Source organism: Poecilia reticulata, chromosome 13 (assembly GCF_904066995.2).
Source record: "Poecilia reticulata chromosome 13, P_reticulata-male-v2, whole genome shotgun sequence".
Lineage (NCBI taxonomy): Eukaryota > Metazoa > Chordata > Actinopteri > Cyprinodontiformes > Poeciliidae > Poecilia > Poecilia reticulata.
Genome location: NC_088842.1, coordinates 25394062 through 25412237, shown reverse-complemented (window position 1 = coordinate 25412237; position 18176 = coordinate 25394062). Strand labels below are relative to the sequence as shown.

At 38.8% G+C, this 18176-nt stretch overlaps 1 protein-coding gene across 1 annotated transcript in view; it reads left to right on the top strand.

The window, feature by feature from the left end:
* Positions 1-18176, top strand: part of LOC103474938 (calsyntenin-2) — a 280040-nt gene that overhangs the window by 214659 nt on the left and 47205 nt on the right. Inside the window, exons 6-8 of the mRNA XM_008426222.3 lie at positions 1748-1933; positions 8818-9075; positions 9726-9847. Coding sequence (XP_008424444.2) covers positions 1748-1933; positions 8818-9075; positions 9726-9847 — 566 coding nt within the window. The remainder of the gene's footprint in view (positions 1-1747; positions 1934-8817; positions 9076-9725; positions 9848-18176) is intronic.

Sequence of the window (18176 nt, the reverse complement as noted above, 5' to 3'; positions counted from 1 at the left end):
AGACAAAAATATCCAGCCACAACTATGCTAGAAGCAATTGCAAAATGTGTGGGGTTAAGATATATTTAACCAAATAGAAGTGGTGGTTTATATGTAAATCTGATTTGCATGTAAAAATGTGTGCATTGTTGCAGCAAATCCACAATAAAGTCCAGCTTATGCACAAAACCTGTTTGTAAAATTACCTGAATTGTACAAGAGTAAACCCAGCTGAAGAGCCTGTTGGGCATTCTTGTTAATGCAATAATGCGATATTTTATGAAAAACAATCAAAAATATAATTTGACTTGTTACATTGCAAGTGTTAGTTGCATCCATTTTGGTATCTCATTAAACTAAGGTCAGTTGCTCTGATGTTTCTTCTTCACACTACGGCGTGCTAGTAGCGTCCCTATTGTTACTCTTGGTTCCTGACCACCTTTGAGCTGTGAATTCCCAGAGCAGACTACAGAAAGAGATGACACATAAAGAAGTGATCTAAAGGTGAGAAGCTGCGCCATAAATCCAAGAACAACACAGTGCCACTGTGGCGAGAAAGACATATGTGGGAGAGAAAGGTATAAACCATAATAAATCAACAAAGCCTGTTTATGCCTTTGGTCCTTTTCTCACTTATTTTTTTAGTTTTTTTTTTTTGTTCTTGTTAAGCATGCCCCACGGTGTGTGCACATTTTTATCACAATCACGGACAATCCCGTCGTAACAGTGCTGCAGCAGCCCACAGCGGTTGCAGACTCGAGGAGGTAAATCAGCAACAAAACAGATGCGGTGTGTTCCTATGTGTTTGAGCATGACATGGTGATTGTGTGAGGAAGCGAAGATGGCAGATTTAACAGGCTGCTGAACAACAGAATTTCTTTCATCCCCTCCTGCTGCTTTTATCTAGACTCCATGTGTTTGCCTTTAGCTCCTTACATGTTCTGTTCATACTGATTGGTGAATTGGCAGCTATTCATTTCCACAAGCAACACCGATGGTTTTAAATAGTTGAAAGTTTTTTTGTTGTTGTTTTTTTTATTCTGATTTGCAAATTAAAGGATTGTGAAGAAAAACTTTCATCAGTGATCATATAACTCATGCAGGTGAAAAAGGGTGTTTCAATGCATTTAATAAAAAATACAAACTTATTTTCTTTTGCAAAACAATTCTTCCTGTTTTAGGTCAGTTAGAATGACCAAAAATACTAAATTATTTAGAGATCTTTTTTTTTCTTCACTTTCCCCAAATTCAAAGGTTTGCATGCATTTTCCCAGTATTTGTTAGTTAGCTCAATAATGTGGCTAAAATGCTGGAGTTTCCTTCTGACAGAACTGGTGTTAATTTCAGTATAAGTTGCAAGCTGAACACAAATGCACACCACAAAGACTGGAGGAAAAGATTGGACATCAAAGATGAAAACTTATTTCCAAACCAGAATGATATCTTCACATCTGACAGGACAGTGACAGCATAATGACTGTTGCTGCTGAGACAGGCAGTGCACTCCAAAAATAGAGGCACAATTTCATAAGCCAGCTATTTTGTCCTAGGAAGATACTGACTTGTCATAACAAAACAACCACGAACCAGAAAAATTGAAAAGCATGTTTTTTTTTTTTTGATGGACTTTTAAAATCAAGAGAAGGGGTCATAAAATGTGCCATATTAAAAGCACAGCATATCATTGTGATTATTGATAATTTACCACTTAAGAGCAGATTGTCCCTTTTATTTACAACTCTGTCCTTCCATCTCTTCCTTCTCTCAGGCTTTAATAAACGAGTGGACTATGAGCCAGGGACAGGCAGTAAGCAGCTGTTTCCCAATATGCACCTTGAGACCTGTGGTGAGCCGCTGTCTTCGTTGAGGGTCACCGTGGAGCTGCAGACCAGCCACATCGGGAAGGGCTGCGACCGAGAGACCTACTCAGAGAAATCTCTACAGAAACTTTGTGGTAGGTTTCTTCTTTTGCCTGGCTGTTTGTGTTCTGTCATTTCCACCTGACAAAGCTCACAAAGCACCTGGTCATCCTTTTTGGATCTCATAAAACACTGTTTCAGTGTGGATGCAGTGCAAAAAACATTCCTGTTTTTGGAAAAAGAAAAAAAAAACTTTTCTGTGTGGACAGGGCCTCAAACAAAGCCAAAATAATTTGTATTTGGCATTTTAAACTGGTTGTCCTTTGGTAACATGCCCAACAGAGAGGCCAGCTAACCAAACCAGTTGGCAGCAGCATCTCCTTTTTTAGTGAACACAACAGTTGGTGGTTGCCAGGAGTTTACTTCAAAATCCGTAATGTACAGGTTACTAAACTTATCTTATTTTTGAACAGAACACTCAAAACACTGGTAACATTTAAAATTTGAGTGCTACACATGAACACATAGTCTTTCTGTCTTCACATCTGACAGTACATGCCTAACAGTAAACTTGATCTTAACCCAATTTAATCCCAAATTTAACCCATAACCCAAAACAGCACTTCTTCTTACTGGCCTTACAATGTATCAAATGTGAGGCCACAAACACACACACGCAGTCTGAAGTTTAAATAATCATCTTATCATTGTCCCAATAATGATAAAACCCTATTTCTAACCGTCAAAAACACATAGTGAGCCAATACTGAATATCCGTCTCATTCTGAAAGTTGAAGTTGTCTTTAAAAAATGTTATGCCAAAAAGGTTTAAATGTATTTTCTGAACCCCGGTGCCTCAACACTGCAACTTTACACACTCAGCAATGCAGATATTTGGCATAAAATAGGAAAGATAATTGGCAAAGAAACATTTTCTCATGAGTGACATGTAAATTTGACCACTGCTGGAACAGCCCTGAAAACTGCAGGACATGTTTACTGTATAGATCTGGATTACACAAAATCTGCAAAAAACAATAACAGATTGAAACCCCATCAGTTCCTTGAGAATATTATGTTTATTTTAGCTTAGATAATAGAAACCGCCCCCTGCCTTTAATAAAATTAGTTTACAATCCCTACAAGCTAAATAATAAGACAGCAACATTTTTAATTCAAACAGCCATTAACACCTCTGCTACAAAATTAAATTTGTCTGGAGCTGTGAAAACGATGCATTTCATAAATATGTACTAAATTAAATGTCTTACTTTGAAAACTAAGAAAATCAAACAATATATTCAGATTTCAGAATGAAACAAATGATCCAACTTTTACAAATAAATAAAAACTAATTTTGCAGAATGAGGAAAATAAATAAAATTGGAAGTACAAATAAAAACTAAAATTGTGTTTGAAGCAAAAAAAAATAATTTACAAGCCTTGAACCTTTTAGTGTAGCTATTATATGTGGATAGTGCATATAAACTGTTAATACCACCCTTTCTAATTGCCTTTCTAATTACAACCATTTCTTATTTGGTTTTTTAACAACCATAGTGAAGGACCCAACGAGCCACATTGGTCTCTGGAGCCTCATGCAGACCCCTGAATTAAACAATCCATTCATAAATATATAATGATATTTTAGGGTGAGGAGAAGGCACCTCCACTTTGCACGAGATTCTCTACATTTAAATAAATGCCAAACACTTTTAGCTGGTGCTCTGGTGTTTTCAATAAAAATTTCAGCCAGTTCAGTGGGTAGCTACATCTTGATGCATCAGTTAATATGAAATAAGAATGTCCCAAAAACAATTTTTAAAACATAGTATATGTACTGCACACTATTAAATGAAATATAAATAATTAATTTTTATATAGTATATAAAAATGTGTAGCAGTTTCAGAAGCATATTTTGATTGTGTTTGTACCCAAAGTAGCTCAATGCAGGTGGGCCTATACCCAACTTTCTGAAGACTGTAAGTGAAAAATATTGACTAGTTCCCTTGTGTACTCCATATTTTGTATTGCATTCTACTGCACAATGCTATCTATGAAACAAATGCAACAGTCCAGGACAAACAGTAGAAAGTGAGAGGTTTTAACATGTTTTCACAGGTGCAGAAGTTAAAATAAGATTAAAATGTCTCCACACCACGATTGTTTGTAAATCATATGCATAATTGTCTTTGTTTGGTTCAGTTCCTCTTTTTAGTTCACTAGATAGTTTATTTCTCTTCTGTATGTCTGTCCATCCATCCATCCATCCATCCATCCATCCATCCATCCATCCATCCATCCATCCATCCATCCATCCATCCATCCATCCATCCATCCATCCATCCATCCATCCATTTCTGTACACCCTTGTCCCTAGCGGGGTCAGGAGGGGTGCTGGTGCCTGTCTCCAACAAGACATTTCAGGCGAGAGGCAGGGTTCAACCTGGACACGTCGCCAGTCTGTCACAGGGCAACACGGAGACACACAGGACAAACAACCATGCACACACACACACTCACACCTAGGGACAATTTGGAGAGACAAATTAATCTGACAGTCATGTTTCTGGACTGCGGGAGGAAGCCGGAGTATCCGGAGAGAACCCACGCATGCACAGGGAGAACATGCAAACTCCATGCAGAAAGACCCTGGGCTGGGAATTGAACCCAGGACCTTCTTGCTGCAAGGCAACAGTGCTACCAACTGCACCACTGTGCAGCCCCCTCTGTATGTCAACAGACTCTTTATAAGTGAGCTGTGTCTTCAGGCAATTTACTTGTTTTGTCAAAACATGAATTTAAAAGCTTGCACACCATCCCAACCGAAGTGAACTTTCTGAGAAAACAAACTCTGGTGCACCCGAAGCACCCTAAATTTCACACAAGTAGGGTCTGTCAGTAGATTACTACTGAAAACTGTTGGTTGTTCACAATTTCCTTTTAGTGGATCCGACTAAAGTGGTTTAAATTCAGATTCACACCACTCTTTTCAGATTTGTATTGGTAGCAAATGTGGAAAACTTTCCATACTTTTCCTTCCACTTCACAATCTTGCACTACTCTGTGGTTGAAACGTGACTAAACATGCAAAGGTTCAACGCCTATGAGTCCTTTAGCAAAACCTATATGTGCACATCATTTGGAGATTTCAAATCATTCTGACAGAAGGTTTCGTTGTGTATGTCTGCTGATGTAGTGAGAAGCGAAGCAGCAGACTAAAAGTGAGAGCATGAAATCAGGATTATGCTCTCTGCTTAAAGTCAACACTCAGAGAAGCAGGGTCAGACAGGGCCTGAGGCGCCTTCCTTGTGCCCTTTTTAAATTAACATCTAAAAGCTCTCAGCCCGTGTTACAGTCTTATCTCCACTTATGTCCCTGGTAAACCCCTGTGCTAAATGAAGGCACCAGAAAGGCAACTTAAAGCTGTGTCACTAATGATGTGACGGAGCGAGGGCATTAGCCGCCCTGGATGCAGCCCTCCTCAGTGACTGATGAGCAGCAGAGTCGCCGTGTCAGTCCCCAGAGTCCAAACAAAGCAGCCAGGTTCCCCATCCCCTCTGCCCCGCCCACACCGCGCTGCCAGCAGGGGGGCAGGAGTCATCATCTTTGACTAACGGCCTTCACACAAGCCCCACTCCAGCTCATCTGAATGCATAATCCCCACCCCCGCTTCCCTTGCCTCCCCCCAACCCCCCTCGGCTCCCGGTCCATGCATGGTTTACCACTAAAGAGCTCTTTTCTGGCACCTCATAATCGTTATCTGATAGCAAATAGAATAAATTGTAATTGCTTTTTTAAAGCACAATCAATTTCAGATAATGTACAGAGACATTGGGCAAAGCGGCATTTGCAGCTGGGTGTTGGAGAAGTCGATCAGTTTTTATTTACTGAGGGAATTTAATTAGTTGAGTTGAAACATTGCTGGTGCCATAAGAAGGCAGGGGAGGAAAATCAGACCTTTAGAGATGGAGGAAAAACACCAATTAATGTGCTAATGTGCTTTTAGCAGAAATGAGCAGATGCCTGTGGCATTTGGACAACAGTGTCCAATATCATCTCTAAACAGTGCTGTGGTTTCTGTATCATTGGGCTGCATTAGCATTCATCAGTGGAGAAACATTTCAAAATTTGCTTTAAAGGGACTATCCAGGATTTTTCAAGTGAGGTTCTGTTAAAAATGTTGTAAGTAGTTAATATCTTACCTGCAGTGCATAACTCACTTGGTGTCCCTTTCATGCTGGGTGGGCAGCTAGTCAAAGGCATCTTGATTGGTTTAGCGTATGCCACTCCAAACACTGCCACCTACTAGCCAACCAGTGTAAGTGCATTAAAACGTCAAACACACGTGGCTGGCAGTCGCCCAGAATGCTGAACACTTCTGAAATAACTTGCCAAGTGCTTTGTTTTGTGAGACCCTAACATCGAATAACAATTACGGTCTTGTGTATTAGTTAACATTTGGGAGACTGTGGGGAAGAAATTCTAATAAGTCCTCCTGTAATAAACTATTCTTGAAAATACTTCAGATTTCTTTTATGAAAATGATTTTAAGTTAAATAAAATGTATCGGTAACAGATGGTAACTTTTTTCTTTTGTTTGGACAAAGTGTGCAAAGACCTACACAGTGTAGGAATCTGATATGTAGTCAGTTGAGCACTGTTTTGAGGGACAGTGCATGCAGACGTCCCTGGGGGAATGAAGGACTGTAGTTGACTTGTTGTAGTGTCCATGGAGATAAGAATGCAGTAGTAGCTACAGACGCTGAGGAAGACGAGGGTTTGCCACCAGACGGAGCCCAAGGAAAAATAAAGAGAATATTAAATACTGATAGCTCAACAGGAATGTGTTTCTTTGTTAAACTGACAGATTAATTGATGACTCTCACTCCCTTTTTGGTTAGAATCATGAATGATGTTGTTTTTGTAGAAATTGTAATTATTAAAATATGTAGTTGAACAGAGACACTTGAGATGAGGCAGAGTACACAGGGTAAAAAAATCAGGAGGGTACTTTTTTTAAATATAGTATTGTAATACAAAGATATAACGTGTGCCCAAAATAGATACGTTGAACTTCAGTGTGCCGAGTCACATATGGTAAATGGTAAATGGCTTGTACTTGTATAGTGAAAGTACAAGCCAGTGCTTTTGGGTTCAGAGGACCCCAAAGCACTTCACACTACATTTGGTCATTCAGTCATTCACCCATTCATGGACACATTCACCCTGAAAGCCAGTAGAAACAGAATATCTATCAGACTTATCAGAGAAGAAAATGAGCTTCTCCACTTCTTTTCTCTTGCTTGCCTCACTATGTCAAGTTTGGTACTAATGTTAGTTTAAACACAGGAAATATAATTAGCTCCCTTTTTTGCTGTGAGTGAACTGGATACAGCACCATAAGCGTTGTTTTCAGTCCATCACAGAATCCAGCAAGGTCAGCAAATTTTGCTTTACGTGTGCAAACTCCTTGGTACTGGCAGAACAGACAGACTCATTAAAAATGAGTGGACAAATAGGTGGATATAGAAAGCCTTGAAGCTTCTGCCTATTTTAGCAATGTTATTGGCTAATGGTTAGCCAGTCGTGGGATGCTCACAGTTCTACACATCATTTATGCAATTTCTGTCAGGATATAAGAGAGTTGTGAGCTTTTTCAGTGCTTTTGTTGGTGACTGTCTAGAAGACTTTATTAGCAAACTGTCAACACAAATCTACATCCTTTCTTGTTTCAAAATAAGAGTCTACAATGCAGTGGTGGGTGGTGAAAAAAAAATTAGGTTGAGCTGTATAATAACACAACATTCTTCATACAACAAAATAACACAAAACACTAAATTAGCTAAAAGTTAAAAATCTGTTCAGTAACTAGCAAGATGTACGGTATTCAATTGTTTAATCTTCCTCAACAATTAACTCTGAATCACACTCAAAACTGTGAAAAATACCAAGCTAATGCATGAATTCCTGTCCCTAGAAGTTTACCAACATTCTGTCGAAACTTAATTATTGAGAATCAAGACAGACAGCTCAGGCCTTCCTACTTTAATCAACTAAATTAGGATGAAATAATTATGATTACAAAAGATAAAGTTAACCCAGAAATCCCAAGGACTTTATTCTGCTGAAATCACTCCACAGGCATCTACAAAATCTTACAGATATGACATCTGAAGCATATGACCAAGAAAACCTCAGTTCCTCCTTGTTCTGATCCATCAAACCCTATATCAACCAAATATAAACATTAGAACAGCAGAAATAAAAGGCAACAACAGCACTATTGTTATTGACAATTTGAAAAAAGAAATCTTCAGAACATTTATTGAGGGCAACATCTTGAAAGGAAATGACGGATCACTGAAAAGCATGTCAAATATGTCAAGGCACAAGATGAGCAATGTGGCAAAAATATTATTTGTCAAGGTGACAGCTGAGAAAGAAAGACCTCTCTGATCTCAAAACGCTGAGGTTATTGTGTAAAAGGAATGATGGAGCTGTTCGCAGAGGGAAAAGGAATGGAATGACTTAATGCCGTGCAGTGATGATCGGTGTATTTTGTCAGGACTTGTGGGGATCATATACCAAACGTGTCAGCTGTAAACAATTCATACCACACTTTTGTCCTCCTCAGCAAGTGCCTGCTGCGTCTCCTCTCATTGTGTAACCACAGTGCTCAGTCGGTGTCCTCTCTGGTTTCCATAGAGGCACAATTCAGCTGTGAGCTATGCTCCAAATTTATGGACAATGACTCACATCTCTCTTCTTTTTAAAGTTAGTTTCATCTGCCATGAATCAATACTTGCATCCTCTATCCATCTTGCTCTATTGATTACATATTAAGCCCTGTCATCTTCCTTACTCATAAGTAATCATACCCAAGGTTAAGGCAATATACACCACATATCTTCCATGATTGTTATTGACACATCTTGTGTTGCTCTCTTTCTTCATTCCCACTGCTGTGACCTCCAGGCGCCTCATCGGGTAGCACCGACCTCCTCCCGGCCCCCAGCGCCGCCACCAACTGGACAGCTTCCCTCGTGTCTGACAATGGACGGGACAGCGACCTGATCTTCAGGTTTGACGGGCATCAGGCAGCCAAAATCCCCGACTGGGTGGTTCCCCAGAATCTGACCGACCAGTTCACAATCGCAACGTGGATGAAGCACGGACCGAGCCCCGGGCTCAGAGCTGAGAAGGAGACGCTGCTCTGTAACTCTGACAAAACCGGTGAGTCGTTTGTCTTTTCTGAAGTTTCTTCCTGGCAAATGCCTGGAAGAGACAGGGACAGACAGCAAATTGATTGTGCCCATCTAGCTCAGGTGCCTGTGACAAAGATTTGCACTGTGATCTAAAGTTAGGGGCCATCTCCAGGGAACTTATATTCAACCTTAGCGGACTCCAGATTTTAGTTACAGCAGCAAAAATTTGTTGCCCTATTTTTGAAAAAAATTGAACACTACATAGACTTTTACTATACACACTCTGCATACATAAAACCCCATCTATTTTAATTTTCCTGTGCAAAAACTGACGCTACTGATGATTTTCAAATAGCAACTACATTTTTGATACTTCACTGCTATCTTCTTTTCACTTGCAGTTTTTGTCTAGCCAGCAAATGAGAAATGTTTTTAAAAATAATTTCATTTTTAGTAATACTTTTATGCAGCAATGCAATTGGCATTAGTTCCGTATTAATATCTGCACTGAAAGTGGGGATGAATATCTGACAGCTGGCCTCAGTCAGTGAAAGCGCCACTGTCCCAGTCTCCTGTGGATTCAGGAAGTCAGATGTCAGACTGACTTTACCTGACAGTTATGAGTAGGTGTGGTGAGTTTTGCTCCCTGGTGCCTACTCATCTGTCTTTCTCCTACAGAGATGAATCGTCATCACTACTCGCTGTATGTCCATAATTGCCGGCTGGTATTCCTGCTGAGGAGGGACTTTACTCAGGTGGACACCTTCAGACCAGCAGAGTTCCACTGGAAATTGGAGCAGGTAAGGAGCTGATGTTAAGATTTAAAGGACAGACAGAAGAACCTGTGTGTCCTCATTGTCCCTTTGTGGATTAAATAAGTAGGTCACAGGGCACTGTCGCAGAGATGTGAAGCTTCTATCCTGGATTAAGCATGTAGTTTACTAGACATCCTTTGGGGTTTTATTCTTTTTTTTTTCACTTAATCCATCTCTGTCTGCGTTTAACACTAAAGAAATCACTCAATCTGTTTTGATGTTTGGAAAAAGCTTTTATTTTCTTTTTTTTTCAGTTTTAAAAAAAGTTAATCTATTCTATATTGCTTTTTTTAAAGTTTCAGACCATTATACTTCTTGAAAAACAAGGTAAATAACCTCAACCCCTGCTGTGTTGCACTGCTGTGCGATAATAGTCATGTGAAAATGTGACTGTGCTGTGTCAAGATGACACAGGACATAAAAACATACTTTCTTTCTAGTGTGTTATGACTTACTGCAATATTCTATATTTACGTTTATTTCCTATAGCAGAATGGATGGCTGCAATAAACTAGAAAACCTTCAGGTCAAACCTTGGTTATTGTTCAGCAAAAGATGGCAAAGTTTTCTTTAAGGGAAGGATTTGGTTGCTTGTTGTGAAGTTTCACTGTGGCACATCTATCTAGCTCTGTTTGTGGAAGCCTGTAATTCATAACAATTTTTATTCTCCATCACTTTCAGACAGCAATGTTCCAAACTCATGTCTTAGGGTGTGAAATCTAAAACCATTTCTGACTAATGACGTGATTATTTCATAAGGCAAAAACTGCAGCTGTTCACCAACACACTGGCAGACAACATTCATCGTTGTCTGTGGATCTAGCAGAACCTGATACACATATGACTCATTTCCTCTGAACAGTACAAGATGGGTTGGTGCAGTTTGGTACAATATCTTATAATGAAGAATGTTTCCACCACCAGTTGGACTCTCACTGGGGAGGAAGTGACGTTTTTCTGTACCTCAACTAATGAGTTGTGTTGTGTGATCCTCCAACTCCACCATAATCATACTCTACCATTGTCCTATGGACCTACAACTGAATGCCTCACTCCAAATGAGGCAATTGTAAAATTTGGAGGATGATGGACACGTTTTTTTTTTTTAATTAAAGACAATGAGGCCTATGACAGAACTCAGCCAGACAGGAGAAATTCCCCACATATATCTCATCCATTTTGCTCAGGTGAATGCTGAGCTATTATCCCGACAATCTTGACTCCACAAACCTGCTGCCTGTGGTCCTGGCAAATGAACTTACGTGATAAAAAAGGACAAGTTCATTCATAATATGGAATTTATGGTTATAGAAAGAGCTGCTAGGTCCAAAAAACAATTCTGTGTCTCACTGTTGCTAATATAATATCAAAGAACCTATTTGTTTTAGTCTTGATCTCTGATTTCTTTGCTTGGTCGTAACAAAGCAAGACAAAAAAACCTGTAAATTAGCTTTGGTCTAGTATAATTGTTGCTATAGTAAAGTACAACATGTATGAACTGAGAAACTCTAGAAAGAAAAAACATAATTTCAAATACAGCTACTTTAAGAAGATTCCATGTTGTAAAAACTAGTAAATGAACCTAAATTAGTAAACGATTGGAGTGTAAATTTATCTCACTGCTGTCAGCATGGAAGAGAGATGATGAGTTAATGAATTCCTATGAACTGAACTTTGAGCAAGTTCTTGTTGAGGGTAAAGTTAGTTGGGATTCATTCACTGGGAGGTGGTAACATTTCGTACCTGTAAGGACTTTTCCCATAACTCTTGCATTATTTTGTAGTTCTCTGTTGCCTCTGCCATTCCATCCATTTTTAAACAGCTGCTGTATGCCCTGAACTCAAGCTACATGTCAACTTATATGTGATTGAAAGTAATGAATGAATGATTTACAAGACTGCTAATTAAATGCTAATAAAATATATACCTTTTGTCTTTCATTTTCAACACTTACTTTTCATCATTTTGTTTAACATGCTTCTGCTTTTAAGTGATGGATATTTAACAGGGTGGCATTGCAGAAGTAGACATGGTCATTCCAGAAGCTTGTAGCTGTGTGTGTGCGTGCGTGTGCGTGTGTGTGTGTGTGTGTGGGTGTGTGCGTGTGTGTGTGTGTGTGTGCGTGTGTTGTGTATTAACAGCAGCAGCTGTCTTTTGCTCAAAGAGGCTGTCCAAATGTAAAACTGGTGACCTCGACTCCACAGACTTGCACCCAACAAGGACATTGGATTCAGGCTAGAGACACACAGCTGAACCTGGATGTTCAGATGGAGAATCATAGGCTAATTTGATCAGACGGATCAGTGGTCTTGATTGGGGAGAAAGCATGAACGAGGTCATCCGTCACGCACCTGACAGACAGTAAAGTGTGTGTGAGTCATCTTTTGGAGGCTTTTTAGACAAAGAGCTCAGACTATTGGTGTTTTTTTTGTATTCTGACTCCACATTTTCTCTCTGAGAGGAAGTTGCAAACAAACACCAAATAAAATGAGAGACTTAGCTCATCTAATATAACCCAATTTTACTGCAGCGGATAAATCTTACACATAGAACAAAACACAGTATGGTTATTTCTGATTTTGTCAAATACTTACACTGCAGAAAGCTAATTTGTAAAAGTTTCTTAATCTATGATACCTTCTGTTTCCTCTGCAAAAAACTAAATGTGTCACATGGTCCAACTGCTTTAACTTATAAGCAACAATTATTGCAACTGCTGATGACAATGAGTTGAATGAGCTTACTGATAAGAAATATAACAAAATGCACTAAATAAAATTTTGTCTGCTAAGATCCATTAAGAAGTATTAAAAATAATTAAACAATGAACAAAGATACAAATCAGAGTATAAAGATATAGAGACATGCATTAATTTTGCCTTGCTTCTTAGAGGTCGTGAAACTTTTGGAAAGTAATATGTTATTCCAATTTTATGAAATAACATTTGAACTATAATAAAAACAGATATCCTTGCAGAAACAGGGTACCTGTGGAAATTTTTTATGGTTATTTAAAGGTTACCCAGTGATTTTCTTTTTTTCAACGGAAATATATGTTGTAATTTGAATGTTTATAACCTTATAGATCTCTTCCCAATTTTGTCAAGAAGAAAGATTTTGAGATTCAGATCTATTTAGAGCATTCGATTTGGCCTAATGACCTGAGCACCACTTTACAACAATAATGGATGTGTTTGTGTAGACATTTTTTCATCTTTTGAGGTTCAACAACATTTTGTCTTAAACTGAGAACTTTTCCATATCTATTTAACTTTTTTTTAAATTGGCGAGATATGTGTGAAAGTGGTATTTCCTCAACTTGCATTCTGCTTAAACATAACGATATCTTTAATTTGATAGAAATAAAATGCTTTGTACAGCAAATTACCAGTATTTTATGGGCCAATTGTTTCATTTCTAACTATATTCTCTTATCTGCAATCAAGAAAACATTTGTAAGACCATGCTGCTATTGTAATAACCTCTACAGCAATTGCTGAGAGAACGTCTGCATTCCTTTTTAGTTTCTATAATTTATTTGTTTCCATCTTTTTTCCCTTTTGTTAAAGGTTTCCTCCAACATGGAGGTGTAGGAGAAGATTTCCATTAAGTTGATATCTCCTTTTGCCTTAATGGCTTCTTAACTTCCTGTGCCTCTAATGTCTTTTTAACAACATCTGAATACCTCAAACTCAGCGAAGCCTTCCACTAAAGAATCTTTCGCTACATTGGTTTATCACAGAGGCCCAATTAATTTTTCTTACAATGCAATCAGGCATAGTGAGCTGGTGCATAATGAGTGGAACCGGAGAGAGAGGGTTATAGATATTCATTTTACCTACTGACAAAATGAGAGTTCAGTTTCTTAATAACAGATGCAGTACTCGGAGGCAGGGTGGCTTTCTGCACACTGTGGTCCATTGTGTTCAGTGCTGGTCCATATTTTCACTAGTTTTATCTCCATCGTCGGCATTGTTAGCAGCTGGCGCCTGAAGTTTTAATTGACATTACTGACAATTGTTGCACTGAGGTGGCATTCATCATGACTTTTGTGCATAGTTCCATTCTTTCAGCGCAGATCCAATCTCAAGCACTTCAAAGAAGAAGGCTGTCGGTCTTCAAATGTTTCCTGCATTAGCAATTATAGTCCCTGCAAGTTTTTCAGCCTCAAAGGGAATTTAAATTTGGAAAGCACAATAGCAGCAGAAATGCATCGCCTGAAACCGTGCCAGATTCATGTTTTTAGTTCGTCCACATTGTAAGAGCTTTTTGATATATTATTATTCTGTTCACTTGGAAAAACAAAAGTCATTTGAATTTAATTCTCTTTGATATCTCAAAAGCACTTATGAATATCTTAGATATACGATTCATTTAAAGATGCAGTGCCTTCTTTGTTGTAAGGTTACAGCAAAAACACTTGAACTTTCAAACATGCAATAAATTCTGTTTCCAAAACCAGAACAATGTATAATTTAGTACCAACCCAATCAAAGCTATGGATTAGAAGGGAAGCTGGCACTGAGTTGACCCCCATGACTGATGTTTTTCACCTGCGTAGCCTGTGTAGGAGGGAGGGTAGTCCGAACTAATGGGAGGAAACATTGGGTGAAAACCAGTAGGTACTTTTACCATCTCTGAGACTCCATATATGCTGTTGAAAAAAAAATTGCAGTTATCTGCATGTTCATCTGTTAAGCTACATATTGCAAAAACATGATGGAATATCCAACAATCCTATTTTACAGATAAATACTCTTCCTTTGCTGCAAAGTTTGTGTTGAGTAGGATAATACAAACCAAATAGAAGGACAAGTGGAAGTCTTTGTTTTCAAGTTAGAAAATTGAAGCGTTATCATCATTTGTCTCTTTAGTGTACTTGTAAGAAGTCACCTCGATCCGCTCAGATGGAAAAACCGAACACAAAAAGACAACTGGGATAATTGAGATCTCAATGATGTTTGCAACAGGAGTCTAAATTGAATGTGGTAAGGATATCATTACCGTCAGCTGCTCCCATAGAAACCAAAAGCAATCAGAAAAACACTCCAGGGGGGATATTCTCTGACTTCATTTGTGAAAATATTCAAATTCAATCAGCAACAAGTCCTGTTGTGCAATAGCAGCACAGCTCTACTGTTCCTCATAACTAAATTTTTTTTAATTTTGCAGAATAAAACTAATTGTACCGTGACATTTGTATATTCGGATACATATTAAATGGTTATGTGGTTTCCCTGATGCCCATTAAAAATTGCTCTGGGTAACTAATATTTGAGGCAAAAGTTGTGTGCTGATTACTCACTGCTTTAGTGAGTACTGTGGATTTTTCATGTTTGCAACATTGCAACCATAATGCACTTTGCAAGTATTTTATGTGACAGACCAGGTTTGCAAAGTTGCTCATAACTAATAGAAGGAAAATGATTGATTGTCTTTAGCATTTTATATATTTATAAAGTGTGAAAAGTGTTGCCTACATTTGACCTCAGTCCCCAAATGCAATTCTTTGTAGAACGCTCATTTCCTGCTCTGCAAGTTACTAGTCTTTTGCAGGATGGCTTTAGATTCTTATTTCCAATTCACTCAAATTCAGTGAGTTTGTGAACATCTGTTTTTAGGTCTTGTCACAGATTCTTCATTACAGTTAGGTCTGAAATTTGACTCAACCTTTTTCTTCTTCTTCTCTTCTAGCTTTTCCCTTCAGGGGTCACCACAGAAAATCATCTGTCTCCATTTACTCATGTCCTCTGCATCCTCTACCCTCACTCTGACTAACTTTCTGTCCTCTTTCATCACGTTCATAAATCTATGTTTTGGTCTCAGTCATGTCCTCCTGTCCCGTGGCTCCAATCTCAGCATCCTTATATCGATTTGACAATTTTCTCTCCTCTGAACATGTCCAAACAATCCCAACCTGGCTTTGTCTCCTAAACATCCAACATGTTTAGATCTTGGACGATGAGTAAATCAGTTGCCCCACTGATCTTGATTCACAAGGGCACTGGTGTCCTCAGGGACACCGCAGTGATCTAAGGATTTTGGGGGTGACAATTGAGAGGTTAACTTATTTTATATTTAAATCACCAAAATGAGGTTTTACATGCCTAATGACCAAAATAATAGAAGTATATTGATCTACAAAACTGTTAAATACCTGCATAAACCTGGTAACTAGCCAAATAGTCTAAAGAATGGAGCGTGGAAAACTGGAAAAAGTCTTAACCCATTTGCCATTATCCCTCCCCACAGTTTCCCACAAAGTAGTTCTACTCTTTGTCAAAACAAGGATCTCCTGAGTGCTATTTGAATGCGCAGCATCTGGTACTTTTTGTGTTACCGTTGACTGCTATCATTTGAAACAGCTTGTTAACAAATTATGGGCTGCAATGGGACCACCCTACCTGATAAGGTTGTGAAATTATGCTATTTTTCACAGTGAAAGTCATAGAGCAGAAAAAAAGCCCCAAAAGTTGCAAGAAGTGGAGAGCCATCTGTGGGGCTCAGACAAGAAGGAAAAGAAAAGCGTCCAGCTTTCTTCCACCGTGGCTCACCCTCAGGCTCAGATCCTGTGTGAGGTGCACAGACCATTACCAAAGGCTCCAAGAGCAGCACATGCAGCTGGCCTGTTTTTTTTACTAAACCCATCTGCATTGAAGGGTGTTCTGCAGGTTTGTTCCATATGCTTCATTTTATGCTGGGGACTTTAATTTGAAGTTATGAGAATAAAATTCTCAATCATGAGCAGACAGATGTTTAAAAACATATTTCCCTGTAATAGTTTGGTAAAGAATAAATAACATTTTTTCACCTAATTTGTGAGCACAAAAGCTCATGGTATTTCATTTGAGCAGCATTTATACAAAAAAAAATGACAGAACATTTTATTTCCAGCTTTCAGCAGGCCTTGAAATATCTTACTGTTTCTATGTGTAACTCTTAGTGTGTGAGACATGCACACACTCACACACACAGCACCTCATTCCTCATGGGAGGGGTCATGTTGAATGATAGATGACTCCTTCTAAAGGGCCTGCTAAATTTAGAGCTCCACTGCACCAACTGTCTCCAACGAGCTTGATGGACACACCTACACACACACGCACGCACGCAGAGATTCACACATACACTTGAAGCATCTTTGCGACTGTCTTCATGCATTTTGAACCAGGTAGTTTAAGCCCCAATTCTGTTTCTGTCTGTAAACTTTAGTCGCCATGCCTACATAGAGCTGCCGCTCCTTATTTTTCTAAAGCAGAAACACTTTAAAGGGATACGGTTTCATGGCTTTTGAAGTCAGTTTCATTATAGGCTCGTTGTAAGTAGTTAATATCTTACCAACACTACGTAACTCTCTTTGCATTTTGATTCACCTCAGTAGGTAGACTTAAAGTCTAGTCTGGGAGAAGCCACAGACCCAAGCACACTTTTACTATCTTAAAACAACTTTATTTTTTTCATAGTATTTGTTATGTCATGTTTTCATTGGCAGGGAAGCAGATTTACAAAAGAAATTGGAGGTAGAAGGAAGTGCACCACCAGGATTCTTTTTGTGTGACATAGATAATGAGAGCAGAGAATTTAATGCATATCAAGTAAGAGTAATTGTCTGATATGAAGAGAAAGAGCTGTAAAAATCAATAAGCATTCACTTGGACACTATAATGCGTATTTTTCTATCCCACTTTCATTTCGGTCCTTTTTTACCTCAGGGATCTTATACTCCACTCCTCAAGCGCCTGCGTCCTGCTATTAGATGTGTCTCCACTTAGAGTTTAGATTTATGGCCCAAACCCGACCCGAAATTCAGGCCAGATCGAGCCAAAATGATTTTCTTGATGATCGGGTCAGGTTGGGCTTGAGCTTGTTTAGTGCATTTAATAATCCTGCAATAAATACAGCACAGAGAAAAACAAACGAGAATGCGAAATATAAAGTTTTTATCTACTTATCATAGTATAAATGGAAGAGTTGGGAGTTTACTCTGTTGAGTATAGAAAGAAAGGGAAGTACAGAACTTAATTTGGCCGGATTTTCTAAGCCCGATCTAAACTCTACCTCTGCTTCAACACTTGAACCGAATATTAGGACATCAGCAGTGCAGTGATTGCATGCTGAAGGGATAATTTGGCCTTTTATTTCAGGTGTGTTGAGCCATGGCACATCTAAAAGGTGCAGGAATCGAGTCCAGTTTGTGACTCATGTTGCATAACATGCACCACGCCACCACCACCCTCCATATCCCATGTAAATAGCAACCCAATGCAAATGCGACAACAGTTTAAAGGTTAATAAAATAGTAGATAAAATAGGT